Source organism: Pteropus vampyrus, unplaced genomic scaffold (genome assembly GCF_000151845.1).
Source record: "Pteropus vampyrus isolate Shadow unplaced genomic scaffold, Pvam_2.0 Scaffold332, whole genome shotgun sequence".
Classification (NCBI taxonomy): domain Eukaryota; kingdom Metazoa; phylum Chordata; class Mammalia; order Chiroptera; family Pteropodidae; genus Pteropus; species Pteropus vampyrus.
Window position 1 is genome coordinate 905729 of NW_011889113.1, and position 23127 is coordinate 928855.

Here is a 23127-nt window from a genome sequence, read left to right on the forward strand (position 1 = left end):
GCACAGGACGCGAGTGGGCCGCGCCCACGCGGGAGCGCGCCCCGCGCCGCGCCGCTGGCGGCTTCCCGGGCGGTCGGCCGCCTCCCTCCTCCAGGCGTGACTGCAGCTGCGGGGGAGAGTTTTCGTTTCGAAGCCGAAGTGGGCGGGCTCGAGCTAACTAGATGTCCGAGGGGCTATGTGCGGTTGAAACTGGAAAGTTTAGGGAGGTGGAGGAGAAAGAAGAAAGGAGGGAGTGTCTCCGGGGCGCCCAGCACCAGCTGGTTCTTAACAGGATTAACAGCAGAGGCGGGCCGCTGACACACCTCCGCGCATGGCCACGCCTGTGCGGTGGAACCCTAGAATGTACATAAACCAGAATAGTGACAGTGTTAAAAGCTGGGATTATCTACAATTTTATATTTAAAATGCGTTTTCATATTTTTCTAAAAACGATTTTTTAATCTTCAGAGTTAATACTTTTTAAAAACTGCCTTTACTGGATAGTTTCCTGAAATTTATAAATAGCTTTCAGAAACCCAAATAAAGAAAGTGTAAAGAAATAGATGGTCATTTAAAAACATAACCTCTGCTGAAGCCTTTTGTAAATTGAGGCATCTTTGTATAACTGCTACCTAGTTAACTTGTTTTAAAAGTGGGTTTTTGAATACTGGGTTTTCTTAAAATGTTAGAATGTCCTTAGGCGCAAAATCATGACTTGAATCATGCACCACCCCTCCTGCCTCCCTCAAAAATAAAGTAATTTTCCATCCAAAGATGTCTTTCAAGGATCGGACCCATGTGTAAGAGACTGGAAGACAGCGGTGCTCAGGGAGGCATCCACTCCCACTTCCCCTCCAAAACTGAGCTAGGAAGTTATGTGTAAAATTACAATCAGATTCATTGTGGGAAAATGCAATGTTGTATGTTAGGACCTGAGTATCAGATGATCCAGCCAAATGAACAAAGTCTCTAGCAACATAAATGTGGTTGTACCTGAATTGCAACATTTTTTGGGTCCCTCAGTGACTGGATGATGAAGGACAATAACAAGTTTTAAGACAGGCGATAATTATTAGAGGAAGAAAAATCAAATGCAGGCCCATTTATTAAAGCTAGATTAACATTATAAATGATCAGAAAAGAACATTAAACTAAATCAGCAAACATAACGAGTATGTTTTATTATCACATTAAGACTTTCACACTCCAATTGTCTCTTTTTAATTCCTCATTACAGGCTATCCTCTCCCTAAAGAAGACAAGTATCTTGGCATAGTTTACCTATCAAATGCTTCCTCTTCTCCCCTACTATTATTTAAAGATTTTATTTCACCTTTTCGAAAAAAAAAAAAAGTGGATTTATTTCTTAATCATATAAACCCAGGAACTACCACTTGGTCTGGAGAACAGAAAAACGTACTCTGCGGTGAAAAAGAACAGCAAAAGTGATGCAGAGAGGACTTAGAGAAGTAAGGGAGCCAGAGCCTCTGGCCCTGGTTCTGCTCTATTCCCAAAGCCTGGAGATATCATAAGCAAGTGCATGTTTTTCTTGCTAAAGGTATTTTGAATGTTTTCTTTTGCTTGCAATCAGAACTCCTTACCAGTGCAAACTTGATCTGGAAAGGTTCTTCCTTGGTTCTCAAATGATTTTTTCTTCTAACCGAAAGGTAATCATGGAATTTGGTCTCACTGTGTTCTGAGTCTGGGAGTGGAAGTGGGTGTGGCATCGTCTCCATAGCTGCCGTCAACCAAGGGCAATTCTGCCTAGTAATATAGGGGTGGTGGTCGCTGGGGCTGGGGTGATCTTAGGTGGAGCCCCAGGAAAATGGGCATGACAACTGCCCCTTTTTAATAGGTTTCTTGTCTTCAAGTTAATAGATCAGCCACAGACCTTACTATGAGAAAGACACATGAAATTCTTTCTTCAAGAGCTGGTAGATAGATCTCTGAAGAACAGTTGAGTTGGAAAGGAACTGAGCTTTTAACTCTACCTCAATCATTCCTGTGAATTATACAAGGGAAGGGCCTTATAGATTTAGAGTATTATTTCCCACTCTTTAACTTCTTTTTTCTCTCTCCAGTTCCTCTCCTTTTTCGAAGCTCTCTTCCCTCAGCTCCTGGTGTTGCCCCTCTGGAGGAGGAACTCTTGTCTCCTCATCCCCATCTCAGCTCTTGCAAACTTGAGTGCCCTAAATCTCCCCTGCCAGTCAAAGCTGCTCCAGATGGGAATGGAGATGTGATCTGGGTTGTGGTTTAGGTTTTGATCCTGGTTCTGCCTTCTCAATATAAGCAAACTTGAATAAGATACTATTTAACTTCTTTGTGTTTCAGTTTCCTTATCAGCAAAATGGGAATAACAACACCACCACCACCTATCATATAGCTTCGTCATGAGAATTGAATGAGTTAACATGTAAAGCGTGGAGATCAGTAGCAGGCTTATGGTAAATGCTACCCACATTGCTGCTCTTCTTAGTATTGCTCTAAGTCCGTGAGTGAGGACACTCACTCCTCCTTGGCGTCTTGCCTCAGCAACCCCACTGCTCCCCTCTTGGTAGTTACTCTGGCACACACCTCCCTCTCTGGCAAATGAGCCTAACAAAACTATTTCATTTTATGCCAACTCTGGTTTTAAACCTATCTAGAATTAGGCTGTAAGCTCTTCAAAGGAAAGAAGTGTGTTTTGAGACTTGGGCAAGACCTTTATCAACTCTTCCCAAGACCAATGTCACAACTTTCCAAGTGGTCTGCCTCAAGGGCAGTGTTTTTCAAGCCACCCTCTGACCGGCTTCCTGCATTATATTCCTAAAGCACATGTCTCTTGCTCAGAAAAAAAAAAAAAAAATCCAAAGATAGGTGATAGAATGCAAACTGTTGAGAATGAGATTTTTGGCATGTATTATTCATTAGAAATATATGCAAACCACATGAAATTTAAAATTTTCTAGAAGCCAAATTAAAAAAAAAGTAAAATAGAACAACTGGAATTAATTTTAACAACATTTTATTTAAATATATACCCACTATATCTGAAATATCATTTCAATATGTAAGCAATTTTAAAAATTGAGATATTTTAAATTCTTTGTCTTTTGGTACTAAGTCTTTGCAAAACCTTGGTCTAGTTTTTTAACCTCTGTGAAATTCAGTTGCCTCATCTGAAAAATTAAAATAATAGTTCATAGGTTTATAGAAGATGAAAATGTGATAATGCATGTGAAGCCCATTGTATTTGTTTCCTATCGCTGCTATAACAAATTACCACAGACTCAGTGGCTTAAAACAACACAAATTTATTATGGTACAGTTCAGGAGGTCTGACGTCCAAAACAGGCTAAAATCAAGCTGTTGTCTGACTTTGCCTCCTTCTTCCCACGTTAGGACCCTTGTGATTACATTGGGCCCATAGGGTTAATCCAGAAAAATCTCCCTATCTCAAGGTCTGTACCCTTAAGCACATCTGCAAAGTCCCTTTTGACATGTAAGGCAACATATTCACATCTCCTGGGGATCAGGATATGGGTGTATTTGGGGCCATTATTCTGCCTACTACACCCATGCATTAGCTCAGTGCTTGGCCACAGTCAGCTTTCAACAAATATTATCTTTTATTATTAGAAAACCTTGACTATAGTTCTTAATAACTGTATTATTTACATGTTTCTGTATTTATGTTCTGTGAATGTCACATCCCTAGTGCCTGGCACAATGCATTGCACATATTTACTCACTAACTTATACAGTTCATTTGTCAAGCTCCCTCTGTAAGTCAGTTACTAAGCAACAGGGAATATAGTTCCTACTCTCATGAACCTGTACTGTCAAGTATGGATATAAGACAGGTGTTCAAATATTTATTAAATGAATTAATGAAGCAAAACAGCTTACTTACACTTTTGAGGAACACATCAGTGCCTTAGTTCTCATCACTTTCTCCCTGGAACATTCTTTCTCACTTTTGCTTGTCAAAACTTCCATCAAGATCAGGTTCAAATACCAGTATTTGTTTTTTATTTTTTTATTTTTAGGAAATGGATATTTAGGTTGTAATTGAACATGTTTCTTGCCTTGCTTGGTTAGCTAAGAAACTTATTGTGAAGTTGATGGCCTATTATCTAGCAACTATGTAAGACTGTATGGTTACTTACTGGGCACTCATCTCTAACCTTGGCTTTTGTTTTCTTTCATAATTTCTCTTCACTATAACTCCCTCCAGTACTTATCTCTTACAGTTTATGTATTCTTTCTAAGCTACCTTATATCATTTGTGAAACAAAGCATCCACAAAATGTATTATCCTTTTATGTTGGTCAGTCAGGTCTTTCGGAAGCAGATGCCAAGATAAGGTTAGAGGTGCAAGACATCTGTTGGGGGTAGTACCTGTGAGAGATCAGGGGCAAGGAGCAGGAGTAGGCAAGGAGAGCCTTTCAGACTGCGACATGGATTTGGCATCTATGAAAGGACAGGCAGAAGGAAGAATGCCCAGGAAGGAGTGCTTCCTTGGGTGGAAATGGCCTCTAGCATCCCCGCCATGCTCTATCATTGATTGGTGCTGCCCAGGAAGGATGTGGCTTAGATGAAATGCTGTGGTGGATCCCACAGGTGCTGCACCTTGGAGGCTGTTAGTTACTTGCCTTCCTCCAGGTAGGGTCTCCCATGAAGGGAGATGCGAGTTGTGTGCCTCTACATCTCTACTGCACAATCCTTGAGGCATATACAGTTGTTGCTTTAGCAGCCTTGCTCATGTTACAAGTGTCCACTTACCATTTCATAAATTACCTCTTTTCATAGAACAAGTTGGTAATGTAATATTAATAGCATGATGTGATAGAAAAAGAGTTTAGATTTGAGAGACAGAAAGATCTGGATTCACATCTCAGGATTTTTTTAGCCAAATCTGGATTATATTAGCTAGAATATAATGCAAATTATTTAACTTCTCAAAACCTTTAAAGTCATCTATTGAAATAAGATTATGTTTTTCCTTACAGAGTTGCTAGAATTAAATAAAATGCCTATAATTTGATGTCTGCCATTTAGGAGGTGTAAAATAAATGTTCTTCTCTTCCTTACTCTTCACTTTCAAATCATACTTTATCATGGACTAAGTGTTTTTGTAAATACTTCCTCATCTGATTTAGATTCGGCATTATTATTTCTAAGGAATTGTGACTAAGAAAGGGTAAGTGCCTGACTCAAGGTCACAGTCAAAACAGAGGCAAGGGTGTGACTTGAACCCAATCTTCTGGTTTCAATTTCAGCACTCCTTAGGTACTGTTGGCAGGTTTCAGGAAAATGTTTCATCATGCAGCTACCATTAGAAACACATGTAACCACGTGCAGGTGGAATTCAGTGACAAAGTGGACAGGGAGAAATGCTGGGGCTGAAAAATCTGAAAAAAAGCAGCAAATCAGTAACTATTGTAAATTATCAGAGAATGAAGAGAGTACTGCATATATTTTTCAAATACGCTTATTGATAAAATGTTTTTAGCCCTAAATCGAGCTAGAAAACTGCTTAAGAAAAATCGCTTTTCTTTGGCCTGAAAATGTAACAGGAAATTAAAGTTTCCTTCCAGATTCTCCAATGCTATTGTGATTCTGCTTTGTTTCCTGCCTAGTGTATTACTCTGTATTTGAAAATAGTCTTTGCGCACAGTATGCTTGAGCCAAATGCATGCCAAAGCCTCTCCCCTCTGCTGTCATAACTTACTTCTAAAATATTTTAAGTTTTGTTTTCGAGATGCTTGGGATATGGTTAAAAATAGCTTCCTCATAAATGAAGATAAGTTGAAGTCATTGTGAGTATACATTGCAGGGCTTTGTTGCTTTTATCTCTTTTATTACTAGAATATTAACTTGAGATAGTTCGTGACAGTTAAGCCATCTCGATAGTTTCCCATTTCTTTTCCACTCCAATTTACACACTGGAGCTGATCAATTTGCCAGAAAAGTTAATGTATACAAAATAGTATTCTTTACAGTTTTCAAGTGCCTGTGACGTCTCCTATCTATGTGGCATCCTCTTTTTTTGGCATTTTCAAAGTTAGTTTCAATCCTGTGGCCTGTGAGTTTAAGTCAACCATGTTTACAATGGCCTCATTGCATTCTCTCGTTTTCCTGGGGTGTACCTAGGAACAGTGTCCGTCTCTGTACCTACTTTGTGTTTTCTGGAAACATTTAAAGCCACTCCTGAGCATGTGCCTTCAGTTTTCTCCCATAGGCCTGGGCATGGAACATGATTACTGTGATAGGTGTGGGCTTAAAAAAAAAAAAAAAAAAGAGTCTGAGGCTGGGCAGGTCCTGAGAGGTAGAAGCTGGGGCTGAGGGGAAGCATGACATGTTCTGAAGAAAAACGCTGTTACCCAGCATCCTCATGGAAGCATGACATGTTCTGAAGAAAAATGCTGTGTAGTTCTGAAGGTTCTGGAATCTCTTTTGAACATAGGTAGTGTCCCAACTGGCTTTTTATCAAAAAGAAAAATGTGAGAGTATATAAATGTGTGAATGCCTTCAAGACATTTTTCAGCTTAAGGTATCAGGGTTTCTTCACAAAATATTAATCCAAGGTATTCTAGAGGATGAAATTGAATGGCTGTCTCCTGTAACCCTTGGCTTGGAACCACCATAAGTGCCCTAAATGACAACAAATTACCTGTGCTTTCAAACACATTGGGCAATTAAAAATTGCTTGCAACTCTAAGGCACTGTCACACACTACAAAGGAAGTTTGCATAATCTCCTCTTGAGAGATTTTAAAAGAAAGTATTATTGTTTCTTTTTAGTGATTGTTCAGATGTATCTTCAGATGAAGGGGGATCTTCTGTACTGTTTCAAAGTCCTTCCTTGCTCATGTTTAATCAGTGGATCCACAAGTTGTGTCATAAAGACATCAGTCTTCACGATCTTCACTTTTTTTAAACAATAAAGTCTACAATAGTTAGATTACTCATTGTTCTATCATATTCTAGAATTTTCTATTTACATACTTTTTTTCTCATGCCTTTCTTTACATCTCTGCCCCTTAAAATGCTACTTATTCTTCAAAATGCAGCGTCACCAATCTCTTAGCTACACTTCTCCCAACAACAATAACAAAAACCAAAACCATTAATAACGATCTTTCCTAAATCTTGAAGCATTTGGCTTGGACATTTTAATGAAATTTATTAGAACATTCTCTAAATAGTTACCTTTGCTCAGATTTAGTCTTTTCTTAATTTAAGGTCCTTCAAGGCAGATTAAATTTCTCACAAATGCTTAACAAATATCATTAAAATAATTGATACTGACAAACTATACATTTCCAACATTGGGAATTCAGAATAAAACTTTTGTCAAGTCTCATAAAATAAATATAATCTGATTTTATGATGAGTCAGAAATAAAATAATTTCTGACAATTTCATGGGTTAACTACTAAAACAACAACAAAAAATTACCAAAACACATTGTAGTCTATAACAGATAAAGAGAAAACTAGAGATTTTGTCGATCACTTTATAAAAGTTCTAAAGGGTGCTGGTTAATATGGTGGGAGGTTGGTCAATTTCCTAAATGCTTTCTTCTGTCTTCTATCCGATATTTAAGACTCCAACATTGTGCTTCATTACTACTCTTATTTTCTCTAACAGTTATGCAAGTTATGATTGTGCTGTGTTAGTAAATTTCTTGCCAAGAACTGGATAGAATTTTAGACTTTAAAGATATTTAAATTTTGTTTCTGAAGCAATACCATACACAATTGTTAGACTTTATCACTGTATAAAAATGTACAGTGGTTTATTGACATGTACATTCCAATATGTTTACAGCTGCAAGATAATGAGGCACACTCAGTATTGCACTTCATTAAAATTTCAGGCTCAAACTTAACCTAGAAGTTTAAATGAAATTGCATTTGTAATTTAGTAATTCTTATAGAGGACAAACATTGATATCTTTATATACAGTGTGATACTTATTACATTTATATGCTGTCCTAACACAATTTTTTTTTTTAAATAACAGTCTAGGAAATAAACCAGAATATTCCTCTTTTTATCCCCACCCGTGATGCAATTGTACAGGATTACAAAAAGGCAGTATACAATAAACAATGATTATTTTTCTTTTTTGCTTGAAAGCCAGCATCATTCTTAGTCCATGGGCATGGCGATTCTTTTATATCAATTATCTATACATGTCCAATGCTTCACAGGCCAATGACGGTAGTGGCCACATGCAAACACCTCACAAGTTTGATGTCTTGGCTCAAAAAAAAAAATAAACTGAAATAATGAGGAAACTTTCCATAGCAAGAATTATGTACATGGTATTTGGCATCCTTCTTGCACTGTGAATGGTTCATTTTCATGGATGTAAAAATGGTCCCGTCCTTATCCTGAGCAGAGTTTAAACTTCACCACATCCGCTGGGGATGAAGGCAACTTTCACTCTATCGACAAAGGAGTCTGAGTGTTTTAAAAAGTGTGAGCATTTCTGCACACTCCACAGCCCAGAGCAAACTCCTCCCCAGTGGGCGGGTGAGCAACATGGAGTGGGCATTCAGTTCCTTCTAACTGTTTGCCTTTGGGACCTGTATAAATTTTGAAGGAGGCAAAAGAATATAATTTAAAAATATGTAATCACATAAACCTAATGTAAATAAAAATCACTGATAAGTTATTGACAGAAATAACGACTAATGGCTATGCAAATATAAAATTAAAATTTATTCTTCAAACCAAAAAAGTAAAAATGTTCACCATAAAAAAACTCAACATACCAGATATATATGTAGAGGAAGGGGACATGATCCCTTACCCATAACAACTTGCCTGAAGATAACCACCAGGAGCTACAGATCTTTTTCTATTAATAAATGAATTATGTACATCATTTTAAAGCAAACAGCAATAAACAAAAATGGTCACAAAAATCCCTCAAATTAGTCAGGCAGAAAGTTATTCTGGATGACAAAATATGGAGACTTTTGTACAGAATGTTTTTCTCCAGGTAAAAACAAATTTAAGTGTAAATAAGCCATGTTACCCTTTCATCTTCTTTGAAGAAATGGGAAGACTGATTATTAGTGTTCTTTTGAAAAGTAGATAGGAGGGAGATTAGTAGAAAAATAAAAATCAATAAAAATCAGCTTAAAATATGAGCAGTAAAATATGTAAAGTAATAATCTAAAAGAAACAGTTTGGGAAAGATAAATTTATACATAATAAATAAACCAGGCTTAAAATATACAAAAAACTGTGGTTTTATATTCTTTAAAAGACTTGTTATCCCCATTTTGCAGATAAGCCAAAGTTAACTTAATTTTTCTGATTTATAAACCCTTCATCTTTCAAATAGTCACAGCAATAACAATAACAGGTTGCTGTGAAGATTAAGTATCCTAGCACCAAGATGGTCATCAATAAATGTTTTAGAAAGGAAGGGACAAAGAGAGGGACTATCTATTTCAAGTTCTTAATCTGGACTCTTGTTTTCAACCACATATTAAAAATTAAAATTAATGGGTTGATAGTGGTTAGAGAATCGACCCCTGTCTTTCTAAGGAAACTGCATGGCCACCTTCCTTGCTGATTCCACTGTGGTATCTCCTTTAATTCTCTTCCGGTTCTCCAAATGAATGGATGAGTTAGAAGAATGTATAGAGCTAGCGGGGCACACCTCGATCTAAGTGTATGATCTTAGGCAAAGTATTTAGCCACTCTAGGCCTTGATTTTCCATGTGTGAATGTGGGAGATAATACTATCTACCTTTTAGGTGAGAAAATACATGTGAAAATGCCCAGAATCAAGTTGGTTCCTTCCTGCTGCCATCTCCCTAACTCCTTTCCTGCTGTATTACTGTGATTCACAAATATTTAAAGGGGTAAGTCCTTTTTGGTGGCTGACCTGGATGATCGTGTGAATATGAGAGGAAAAGCCTTGTTTGGCCTGGCCTGTCCTCCTTCCCTCAGTGACTATCCCGCCACTGTGTTGTCTGCAACACTTGTTTCATTACCAGCTAACTTCCTTATTGTTTTTAGTGTTTTTTTTTGTGTGTGTGTGTATGTTTGTTTTTTTTTTTTTTAATGCAGAAGAACCTTTTTATCATTGAGTAAAATTTAGATTTTCTCTGATGACCTTGCTTACCCTTAAACTTTCTCAACCAGAAGCTGGTTAGCTATCTCCCAAGCTCCTCCATGTCATAAAGACAGGAGGCAAGACTGACTTTCCTGGTTCCCATTTATTTCCAGGCCGCTAACCTACAACTGTCATTCAATAATCCCTCTCCCTTGAAGTTCAAATGACCTACAGCACTGCCTGTCCCCTTTTCACTCCCTTCATTTGCTCATTTCCTTCCTCTTGCTAATGATGGCTCATAGCTCTATTCCGGCCATTATTCTAAACATTCTAGTCTCACATTATTCTGACCTTGTTTCTTTCAATGTCTACTACTTCTATTTTAAAAAAATGTTTTTAGAGGTGTAACGCTGTGACAATTTTTATTTGACAGGAGCAAACAGCAAAAAGTAGCCATACCTAAAAAAAAAAAAAAGATTTATCTTATCTTTGATTTTGAATAGATATCTCGAATAGTTTAAAAATCAAAATGTTAAAAAATTATATACAACAAGATGTCACGGTCTCCCTTTTCTACCCCATCTTCTCTGTTTCCCCCAATAGTTAACCAACTTAATTAAGTTCTTATCTACCTTTCTAGTATTTTTCATGCAAATATAAACAAACACAAATATACATATTCATTTCCTCCTTTCTTACAGAGGCAGCACTCTATATACACTTATATAATTTGATTTTTCATTTAATACTATCTCCTACAGATTTTTTATATCAGTACACAGAAACTCCATCTTCGGTCATCTTTTTTTTTTTTAATTAAAATTTTTATTTATATTAGTTTTGGGTATAGAGTGCATTGGTTATACATTTACATAGTGTGTGAAGTGATTCCCCCATTACTCTAGCACCCATCTGGCTCTATACACAGCCATCACAATACCATCGACTCTATTCTCTACGCTGTACTCTACTATTTTGTAACTATGAATTTGTATTTCTTCATCCCTTCATCTTTTTCATCCAGTCTCCCAACCCTCTCCCCTCTGGCAATCAGCAGATTACCTTCTGTATCTGTAAGTCTATTTTCATTTAGTTTATTTTTTTCATTCCTTATATTCCTCATATAAGTGAAATCATATGGTATTTATCCTTCTCTGACTTATTTTAGTCAGCATAATATCCTCTAGGTCCAACCATATCCTTGCAAATGGTAGGATTTAATTTTTTATGAATTAGTGTTTTGGTTTTCTTTGGATAAATACTCAGAAGAGCAATTGGCTGGGTCTAAGGTAGTTCTATTTTTAATTTTTTGAGGAACCTCCAAACTGTTTTCCATAGTGGCTGTACCATTTTTCAATCCCACCAACAGTGTACGATGATTCTTCTCTTTTTAATGATGCATATTACTTAGTGTTTAATCATCCCCCTACAGTATACGTCTATTGTTTATGAATTTTTATTATTACAAGCAATGCTGCAGTGAATAACCTTGTACATTTTCCCTTGTTTATTTTCTTCACATATGTAGGTCTATCCCCAGAAGTGGGATTCTTGAAGGGTAAATATATTTGCAATTTTGAGAGGCACCATAGGGTTCTACCATTTGCACTTTGATAAGCAATGGATGAGTGTGTGTTTCCTAGCTTTAACATCATATATTGAGGTGTATGTACTTCTATATGTATTTTCACTAATTTCAGATATATCTATGTAAAATTCTCCTCTATGGTCACATTTACCTCTCCTTCCACTTCTCTCACCTCCATTAAGCCACCTCACTGTGATCACCAGCCTCCCAAGCTCTTCTAATTTTTCAGTCTCTTTTTGGTTTCATGTTGATTTTTTCTCAGCCTGACTTCCATGGACAATCATTTCTCTGGTATTCTCAGTGGCTTCCTTAATTTCCGTAGCTTTCTGATGCTCACTACACTGCCTATTCTCAGCCATTCTAGAGTAAGCCACCTGTCCATTTTATGGTACTGGTTCCAGACTTAAAAAAAAAACAACAAACCAACCACAAAATCCCTTTTAATGGTTCTATTATTCATTTATAATTTCAGACTTCACATGGCCCATTAGTACTGAACAGTGATCCTTTCATTAAACCTGAGCTGACTTCCTTCTCGTTCTCCAGGCAATCTGCTCCATCACAGCTCCTAACCTTTCGCCATGGGGATCTTACTTCCTACTTCGTTCAGAAAGTCAGACGTTCACAAGAGCCTAGGATCCTCTTGGATTCTTTAGGATAGTGTGAACTGGGTTTGTGCCACTTGAAACAAAGCGTTCTCATGTGATCATGAAATAAGACTAAATACCATAGATATCATAATCATATTTAAAAATATTAAACACATACCTGCAGGACAGTGTGGTAATTCTTCTTTAGGAATGCTAGTCATTCTCTGAAAATCATCATGACAAGCATTACAAAAATGTGTTGTTCCGAAACAGAAAAAGACAGCCACTGAACAGCAGTAGCGACATTTATATTCCAAGAAGTCTGTGCCATGTTTTGGACACATCTAGAGCAAAAGAAAAGAGATGGATACAAGATTATAGTGAGTCTATTTCAATTATACTTAAGCTATTCATTTATGTAGCTCAGTGATTTGTATTTAAGAGTATACAAAGCTCTTAAAAAGTTAATGATACACACATTTAAAAAATAATGGATAAAAATGTGGCTTTGCCCAAAAGATCTGGACAAAGTACCAAATTCTAACCCTAGCTTCATCATAACTAATCTTACATAATAAGCTACCACTTTCCCAATGAATTCTTCCTTGCCAGCCATATTAAAAAAATTAATAATATTTCGTCTCTCAATTTCATAGATGTACTATGAAGATTTGATTAAAAAGGGGAAAATCTAAATGTGTGACTGCAGGTTTAAGAAAATGAAATAAGCAATTTATTCTTTCTGTTGCAATTGCTAAAGGAATTATTTTTTCTACTTCTTTTTCTGAACACTGATTTTGTATCCAATTCGCTTATTAATTGTTGAAATGGGGTGGTTATTTTATGGAAGAAAAAATTATAAAATGGAAATCCCATCCAAAAGAAATAATATATATGAAAAAACTTGGAAAATTATACACTGCCGTACATCAGAAAACACTAGGGAAAAAGCCTGCTAGGCCATTCTCACCATACTGATGATATTTAAAACAGACAAACAAACAAACAAACAAACAAGTTTAATATAATCAGTCTTTTCTAATTCTAAACTGTCTCTTCTAATGAAATGTGCTACCCACCTGAGCCCTGGACACGTCAGAACAGGCACCACAAATGAGCTCTCTGGGATCATAGTCATCTCCCTGTCCAGCCTCAGCATCGCAGCGAGCTTCACCACCAAAATATGCCTAGGGAGAAAGAGCATTTAGATTACAGCAAGAAAAGAAAAAAAACCTCTACCATGGGAGATGCAATTTGGGCGCAGTGGAAATAAGATCAATACCACTGTTTATTAAACACTCCTTTGCAATGCCAAGTGGTATGCCCGTATAGCTGCCTGTAGGACAGATCAGGGTAAGAAATAAAGCTGCTGTACTTCAATTCTGGAATGGATTCATACAAACACTACTATCAAAGCAAAATAACAAAAGAATGTATAATATTCAAAATAAATGTCAAAAATGGGATATTAAGTAGTAAAGAGAAACTGCTTTTTCAGGGCAAAGTTTAAATAGTTTTTCATCATTTTGAAATAGTAAATAACATATTACTTTCTAGTGCTTTGAAAAATATACTTAGAAATTCCAAAATTTTAATACCGTAGGAAAATATTCCTAAAGTAAGTATTAGTATAGAATTATAATCCTCATACTAACAGGAAAAAAAAAATCATTTTAATCATACAAAAATTTATTTAAAAAAAGGTAAATTTTGTATTCTGTTCAGAATGTTGCCTCTACTAATAAAGCTATATACTATATGCAAGAACTCAACAGAATCCAATAGAGATACTTGAATAAATGAAATTATCATAACATATGATTTTTCTGAATTTGCTCTGAGCACAAAATAAATGAGGCCAATTATAATTGGAACAATCTACATGTATATGTCCCATAGCCAGGAAGTTATTTCCATAACTGAGGATAAACAAGAGGATTCAATATAAATCTATTATTTGTACTGGAAATACAGGTCAAAAAACAGGCTCCATTGATACAGAGGTTATTAATGGTCATCTACCAACTAAATTTGGCCTGTGAAGTATTTCATTAGTCCTAGGGCCTATTCCACTTGCTTTACTTTTCTAGGTTCCCTGCTTGGCCTCATGGACATTTGACTGCCATCCCGTGGTGACACAATATTAATTTATGATATTTAGTACATTAAACACACAGAAATAATATTTTATTATTTGTAACAATACAATTCACAAATATACACAACTGGTCTTTCCTTGCACGTTATGTATAGTTGTCTGCCTTTCTAGCTATCATCTACCTGTTTAGCCTTCTATTCATTATCTATATTTTCTTTCTGTTACTCTGGGAGACTATGCAACTTTCATTCATTGATTCCTTCATTCATTTATTCATTTTCTAATTAACTTAGTGTCTAATAAGTGCCAAATACTAGAGATAGAGAAATGAAAAAACATAGTGTTTATCCTCATGGGACTTATCAAGTGGAGCAGAGAGACAAGTGAACTGGTAATCATAATGCAGAATAATGAGTGCTATGATAGATGTATGCAAGATATCAAAATCATGTGGTGGGGGTGATGTGGAGTCATGGGCACATTACAGAGGAGGAGACACCTGACTAAATCTGAAAGTATAATCCGACAGATTTGGCTCTCCACCTGAGCAGAGGTGTATGAATGGGTGGCAGATGAGAGTAAAATACAGAGTAGGAGGTAGAGAAGAGCATTTCATGAAGAGAAATTGCCTAAGTGATGACATAGAGGTTCTGTAAGTGTGCACATATGGCCAAGTTTTGAGAATTGCAAGTTGTTCAATAATTTGTAGCATGGAGTGCAAATGGGAGCTTACTGGGAGATGAGACTGGAGAGTAAGAGGGCTACAGGATTATAAGCAGAACAATGACAAAATCAGATTTGAGATCCAGAAATATTAACCTACAAGTACGAGTGTTAAGTGTAAAGGAAGGCATGGAGGGGTTAGGGGCTCCACAAACAGAGCTCAGGAAGAAGGCTGCTCTAACTACTAAATAAAATGATTAGGTTGCTGAAGACATAATATATATACATAAAAAGAAAACAAACCTCAAGAGAGATTTGGAGACGGAATTGACAGGACTTTGTAAATAAAGACTGGAGATTGAAAGAGTCAAAGTTGATAAACATAATGCTGGACATTTGGACTTTGAAGTATCTGTGAGAAATCCAAATGTCTTGAAGGCAGCTGGATATTTGTATCTAAAGATAAAAAATTTTGGACGGTCAGCATGGTATAGGTGGTAGGAAAAGACATGGGTGTACAGGGGGGATCACCAAAGGGAAGGAGGTTATTAGGCTGGGGAAACAGATATGTAAGGGGCAGGGGGATGAAAAAGAACCCATGAGGGAGTTAAAGACAAATAGCCAGAACGGAAAGAGGATATCAAAAGAAAGGTTGTCCTGGAAGCCAAGGAAGAATTTAAGGAGGAAACAGTCAAGAATCAAGTAAGAGAATTTATTCAAGAACCAGTGGATTTGGCAAACAAGAGGTTATTATTGATGGGAAGTAGCTTGCGTACAGAAATATTTCATGTTTTGGAAATAGTCTGTATGAGTTAAAAAAAATCTAAAAACAAGTAAACAAATTCAACTTGAAACACAATACTAAGTTTTCTCATTTTTAACTTCAGATTTAAGATGTAAGAAAAATTGGAGATCATTATATAATTCGACTTCTTAATCACACAGGTAATCTCTAGTTCTTAAATATTCTCAGTATAATTTATAACATACCTTTCTGCATTTGTAGCAAACATAATATGCATATCTGTTCATGGCATAACCAGCTGGGTCATTATAAAATCTCACACCAGGAGTAGTGATAGCTTCACTCTTATGTAGACCTTCGTACTCCAATCTCATTAATGCTTTTCTTCTGACATCCTCATAAAGTTCTTTTATTGGATCCAGCAGGTCTTTTAACACTATATGATTTATCTTGTTCTGAAATTTTAAAAAATGAATATTCTTTAACAGAATCATCCCTTATTAATTCAACAAACTGTGTGCACCAAGGTGCCAAGCACTATGCTAAGAGGTAACCAAGCATTTTTTAAAATAAAATGCCATTTAAAAATAATCTTGTAATGTCCTCACAAGCCCACATTTTCTCAAGAGCAGGGAAAATGGTGGAGCGTGGGACACAGAATATGAAAAAATTTCATTTTATTAACTTCATATTCCTGAGTATGGAATATATCTCCTACTGCTGTTCTGAGAATAAAAGGTTACCTTACTGCCACAAATAAGACACTCCTGTGTGTGTGTGTGTGCACATGCTACTATACAATATCAGGTGGTAGAAATGAATAGATAGTATTTTCTATACAATGTTCATGTATCATTTCTTAAATATGACGTTTTTTTTGTGGTACTACAGGAGACAGGAAAAGCAAACACAATTTTTTGATTGTTCCTGTCTAACTAAGCAATCAATGATTGTGCTAAGTCTTTCCATAATATACCCTATATAATAGTCTACAAATCTGAAGATGACAGGGAGAACTAAGTAGAAAAAAAAAGAATAGATCATTATTAGGTCTCCAAAACAACTTGCTACTTTACTTCTCCCTGTCTTTGTAGAGATGTGTCAAAAATTTTCTCCTTATTTTATCTGGGCTCTAAAGGAATCTGGCCTAATGGCATTGAAAGTTCAGATTTCACTTTTTAATTGCAGATATCAGTATCTACATGCACCATACACTTGTTTTTTTTGGTAGTCACCTATTGTCATGTCACATGATCTGAACTCTGAAAGTACCTTCAATGCATGATGATATCTAAATAAATTTTATGATGCAATGTCTAATTTAACTAGCTTTTAACTGTCAGTTACTATTTTGAAATGCATTATAATAGAGAGATCTAAAATATTCTCAGATACCACCTAGATAAGGAGAGCAGGAACTGATGAGGGCTGGTGGTAAAAAGTAGACTGGGAAGGCAGATGTTTATTCTGGAAGATGAAAGATAAAGAGAAAGATGAAAGTAAAGAGAAAGTAGATAATTTCTGATTCTTTCCATACCTTGCAGATGGGACAAGATATAAATCCAAATGTTATCCTTGGACCAAGCCATCTGTTTTCCAAAACTCGTCGACAGCACTGTAAGTGGAATACGTGACTACAATCGAGCTTAAATAAAGAAAAGAGAAGGAAATAAAGCAAATGTAATAATGATAGATACTTGAGTAACTGGCAGATTATTCAAACATAAGGTGCTACTTAAAGCAGGTAAGAGAAAAATCAAGAAATTTAGTACAATGAAATTTCAGTACTTTTCTACTACTAATGGAACATTATTAACTAGATCTTCAGCTTCTCCTAATTCTTTGCCATTTTGATTAATGCTACCTTACAGAGAGTAAACTAGGTTGGGGAAAATGCAAAATTACTCAGTTTGTAGCTCCCCGAAAGCAGAGGAAACTACTGACTTAAAACTTTAAGACTGATTTTTGAGGATATTATCTTGGAATTACAAGAACTGGAAATATTAACAAACAAGTAAAAGTTAAAAAATAAGTATTTAGCAAAGAGTAATTTCTATAACATTACTAATATTATAGACATATGTATATATTATAAATAGAGGTATGTATCATTGTATCGTTAGGCATATATAACGTTACATAATGTTATAAAATGCCATTCTGGATTTTGAAAATTAAGAAGAGTAGCTCCTGAATAATCTAATTATTTTTCTTCCCTTATGAATATTTTATACATTCTATTGATTATATAGACTCACATAAATCACAAATTAAAGCTAAATACACAAAATGGAAACAGAACATAAGAGACAGAATTTCTTTTTAATAAACTGGTAGGTATTAATGGGACATTTTCTCCCAGTGATACTCTAGACACATTCGATACTTTAATAGCTGAAACAACCTGAATGGCAGGTGCTGCTGAGAGCGCTTCAGTGAAACATATCATGCACATGTCATCAGCATCTTGCTTCAGTGTTGTGGCATTTTTGTCACAGCCGTGTAGACAGGGCAGACAATGCTCTTCGTTCTTAACACCTCCACATGGATGGCCGCAAGGATGTGTCTTACTACAGGCTATCTTAGCATATTCCTGTTAAATGACAACAGCACACAAAATCTCAAAAAAGCACACATCCTGGTAATTATACCTATTATATTAATTTTCCAAGATATTTAACCACAAGAAATAATGACAAAGTGATTTTTATTCTTTGTTTTAATTAACTTAGTTTGAACTATTAAAAAATTCTATTTTTCTTTTAATGTGATTTTTAAAAATTTCACTCCACATAAAGAGAATGCTGATAAAAAAGTAAATTCCAATCGTAATCTATTTATTATCATGCATAGCCATGAAGCAAAAAAATTCCTGACAAGCAATTTCTCAATCACTACCCACCCCCTTGCCAAAATAAAGATTAAAAAAACATATAGGTATCTCTCACTATCTGAGTACTATCCAAATTCATGTTAATTAAATTGAAGAACTAAAAATATCTGGATAGCATGGAATGTATACAGATGTTCTGTACTAAAGAACTTTCAGATACATAAAGTTTCTTTTAGGGGAATAAATAAACAAAATATGTAAGAGGCAAAGGAAATACGGTCCATAAATTTTTAACTGTTTCTAGTACAAAAGCAAATGTTAAATATATATGATGATGGTAGTCAGGAAACACACAAAAAGAGCCTGGTTTGGGCTTCAGAGCTTTGTCTGATCCACTCTCCAGCTTTAATAAAGCATTTAACTCCCAACATGGGTAATACACTAATTTAGTGACGCTGAGGTTGTACTCTTATTTACATTAAGGTGTCGTGTGGGAATATGTGCTATCCTTACTGAAATACTCACCTGGCAATCTGCATCAGAACAAACACTGCCAACAGCAGATAACTCTGTTCCACTCCTAGAACCACAGAAGCGGCACGCTTCTGAGCTACTTGTGGTGGGTTTGCCTAGGTTCAAGGAGAAAAAAAGAAAACTCCTTCTTAAGAGCGTTTTCTACTTATTTTACTATAACTAATTAAAAACAAATAAACAAACAAGGAAACCAGGTTTGCATCAGTTGCCATCACTGGGAAATCAGCCCGGCAGTTTTACAACTGAAGGGCTATAAGCTGCCGTAATTACAAATAAACAATTGCACCAAAAAAGGAATAAGAGACTAATGACCTGTCTAAAGCCAAATGAATTATTAACTGATTTACTTATCTTTTTTCAGTAAAAAGAAATAGACTAGACTTCTAGTCAAGATAACAGGTTGAGCAGCTATGGCAAGGCCCCCACTACAAAAGCACTATATCACATAAAATATAACAACAAAAATTAAATAAAAATACAGAGAAGAAAAGGAAAGCTTTAAGTACCTTTCCACAAGACAATATAAAAAGGCATAGGAGAAAACCTCATCAGAAAATATAAAACTTGAAAAAGAGAATTCCCACCCAAGGAACTAGAGATAATAAAGCAATCTGAAAAAGGAATTTAAATGTTTAAAATAAAGAAGGAACTGAATACATAAGAACAAGGACAGGAAAATACAATAAAGAACAGGAAGATTTGAGAATACAGATGAAGCTCATTTTTAAATAGAGAAAAATTCTAATATAATAGTAATACATTGAATTCAGCAATATTTACAGAAAATGGTTTTTTAAAAGAATAATTTATATCATGAATACAATGATGGTTCAACATAAGAACATCTGTTAATGTTAGATAAAGCATGGGCAGATTATAGAAGAAAATCAGCCATGAGAAAAAAAGACCATGCTCTTGTAGCATGAAAAGTTACTCACATTTAGAGTTAAATTTGTTCAGGTTTATACTTAACTCAGACATCAGAAATTTGTGTCAGACAAATAGCAGACTACAGAGGTGCTAAAAATTGAGAATTTGTAAGATTATATGTAACTCTAAGCTAGGAATATACCAGACTTACTCGAGGAAAAAATCAAAATGAAAACTACATATTTTGGAGATAAAAATGACTTGGTTACACAGCTGGTTAGTGATAAAATAGGTTTCCTGACTTTTAGTCTGATGTTCTTTCTACCACAGAACATTGTCTAGTAAATATAGTAATATAGACAGTGATCAGTGATGTCATAACCACTTATCAGCATACGTTCAGAATTACTCACATCAAATAATTAAATTAAACTAACATCAAGTTTAATCGTAATCAGCAGACACTACTCAATCTTAAGTCCTTTTTTACCTGTGTGTTCTCGGAATTCCACCATTGCTTTCATTGTTTTAGAATCTGCTAGTGCCATCAACCAGAACAATTTGGTTCGACCACAACCTTCATGAAGGTCAACCTTTATAGCTTCTTCTTCTTCTTTGAAGACCTACAGTATCATTAAAGGGAAATTATTTATCACTCTGAAAGGAGAGCATTAAATTTAATTATTCAATAATAATAGTTTTTATCTACAAAGCACTCTAAGAAAGTTCCAAATATTTCCAATCTTCTCTTTAATCTTTATGACAGCCCTCTCTCTATAAGTGTAGAAACTAAGTCTTAGAGAGGTTAAACAACTTGCTTGATTTACTCAGTTGATAAGTGAGACAGCTGGGAATCCCACCAAGGTCTTTGAATCCAAAGTCCATTTTTTCCCATTACACCAAGTCTCCTTCCCATATTTATCTCAAAATTTACTGAATATATTTTATGTTTCAGATGCTGTTCTGTGTGTAAAGACAGAAGTCTTCACCTGTCTTTGATGAGTTTTGGTTCGCCGATGAAGATGAAGGAATCTGTCACAGTCAGTACATAAATTTCCACATACATTGCATAAAATGATTGCTGCAGTTTCACCATCATCATGGTTATCACACATGGGCTAAAATGAGACATTTCCATAGGTCACATTAGATTAACAAGGAAGCCTCAATATTCATATAAATTGAATGTAATTTACTTACAACAATAAGAGACAATAAGTTATTCTGAAGTCTATTAAGAATTTAGCACTGAACATTAAACAGAATTATGGCTAGTATACTTAACTATAAAAATCCCTCAGAACTCCCAATTCAATGATTAATAAAATAAACATGTATACTTTACTTAGTGACTTAAGAATATTTCTCTCCATTATACTCAAATATTCCGTATGCTAAATGAACAAATTATTCATTTTTGAAACTTGAACATTAATAATAAAATGTTAAAAGAGCCTATATTAAGTCTTCTAGAGAATGCAGGGATATCTATTAAACCTACTTTAAGTACATTTGTGAATAAATGGTATGCCATATTGCCTCTCTTCTTGCTTTATTTCCTACCTATCTTAAGACTGATTACATTTTTAGTACAAAATCTAGATACAGAATCAAAGTCTGGCTTATAACAAATTTTCATATGATGTAAACACAGCTCAGAGAAGAGGAAAGCTCTTATAAAATTAAAACCCCTAATATACTATAAAGAGGGGATCCTTGTGTGATGAACTTGGACAACGTGACAATTTTTCAAGAGTTCCACTAATTGCATATTTTGACTTGCAGTATATTTTTTTAAAGCTAAGCTAGAACTGACTATAAAGAAAAAACAAGATAACTCTATATAAAATAATTCTGATCTTACCATTTGTTTCTGTTGGCCATCCTTTCCCATCCATCTCCCTGAGGAAAGACGATCCACATGGTCCTGATCGAGAACGCACAGGGATGCTAGAGCAAGCCAGAGCTGTTGGAAGGAAAAGCTGTTACACTACTGGGTTTCTAGGAAAGACATATATGAAATGGTGACTGACACATGCAAACAGTTCAGTGAATTGAAAGCTGGATTTGAAACTTTGTACATACCCAGTGATACCAAAATTTTCTTGATGTGGCACTAGGCTCACTGCTGTATGTGCCATGCACATAGTACTCACTCAATATTTACTCAGTAAGTGTTGCTCTGATGAACCATCCTACCTTCTCTCTGATATACATCCCTAATGGCCTAGCACCATGCTTGGTGCACTTTTCCAGAAATAAGTAAATGTCTAACAAACTTTAGAAAATTGTCCGAAAAAAGAATTTAAAACTTTGAAGCTTAAAGGGTAAGCTTTGATGAGTAAGCTTTTGTTTTACAAAGAATGATATATGTCTTCATTACTGAAAAATATATTTAACTGTCACAACTCTAAGAAGTGTACATGACTATACTGGAAATGAAAAGAGAGGGAAAAAAAAAAAGACCAGAAAAAGAAAAAATAATACAGAAGGAAAAAGGGGAGTGCAGAATGAAAGAAAAGAACACATTCATGGTGTGAAAGGGTTCCTGTGAATATTGCTTCAAATGTCACACTCACTAATGACAGTATAAATTGGCTTTTTCTGTACTAGGAAAATATAGTTTATCTTCTTTTTCAGATTTCCGGGGATTAACTTAAGCAACTTCCACGAGTGTTTACTTTTTCCTAGTGCTGTTATACTGCCCATCTCTTCTGGAAGCACATGGGACATGAATTTGATAGGTTAAAAATTCCTATGTATGTCTCATCTGAAGCATGCAATCCCATGCTCTAAGAGATTCTGCTTTGCCCTGCCCTGGGCACAAAACTTTTGCTTTTTAAAAGATGTGTAAATCCAGTAAGTATGCAATAGGGCTCTACTTTAGGACAAGTGAGCCATACCAAAAGGAGTAGGAAGGAACTTGTCTTCCAAGGACCTTCAGTCTATCACAGCATAGTGCTCACAGACTTCTAGAGATTAAATTTACTGTGAAGCTCCAGTAAATACACCATTAGAAAGATAGTACATTGATATAAAAGTCAATTTAGACTTTTCTAACAGGTATATCTTTAGCTTCCTAAATAATAACAAAAACAAGTGATAAAGAACACATAATAGGGAATAGTAATAACCACTATGCTTAATTCATAATTCTAAAAA

The 23127-nt window shown here is 35.4% G+C and overlaps 1 protein-coding gene across 1 annotated transcript in view; it reads right to left on the reverse strand.

The window, feature by feature from the left end:
• Positions 1-7726: 7726 nt before the first annotated feature.
• The window catches only part of MYCBP2 (MYC binding protein 2, E3 ubiquitin protein ligase), a 265889-nt gene continuing 250488 nt past the window's right edge, over positions 7727-23127 (reverse strand). Inside the window, exons 73-82 of the mRNA XM_011378152.2 lie at positions 21830-21931; positions 20955-21083; positions 20456-20588; positions 19087-19190; positions 18133-18321; positions 17266-17373; positions 15974-16183; positions 13302-13409; positions 12401-12566; positions 7727-8557 (exon numbers count right to left, since the gene is read on the reverse strand). Of these exons, the coding sequence (XP_011376454.1) occupies positions 8442-8557; positions 12401-12566; positions 13302-13409; positions 15974-16183; positions 17266-17373; positions 18133-18321; positions 19087-19190; positions 20456-20588; positions 20955-21083; positions 21830-21931 (1365 nt within the window). The 3' untranslated portion in view covers positions 7727-8441. The remainder of the gene's footprint in view (positions 8558-12400; positions 12567-13301; positions 13410-15973; positions 16184-17265; positions 17374-18132; positions 18322-19086; positions 19191-20455; positions 20589-20954; positions 21084-21829; positions 21932-23127) is intronic.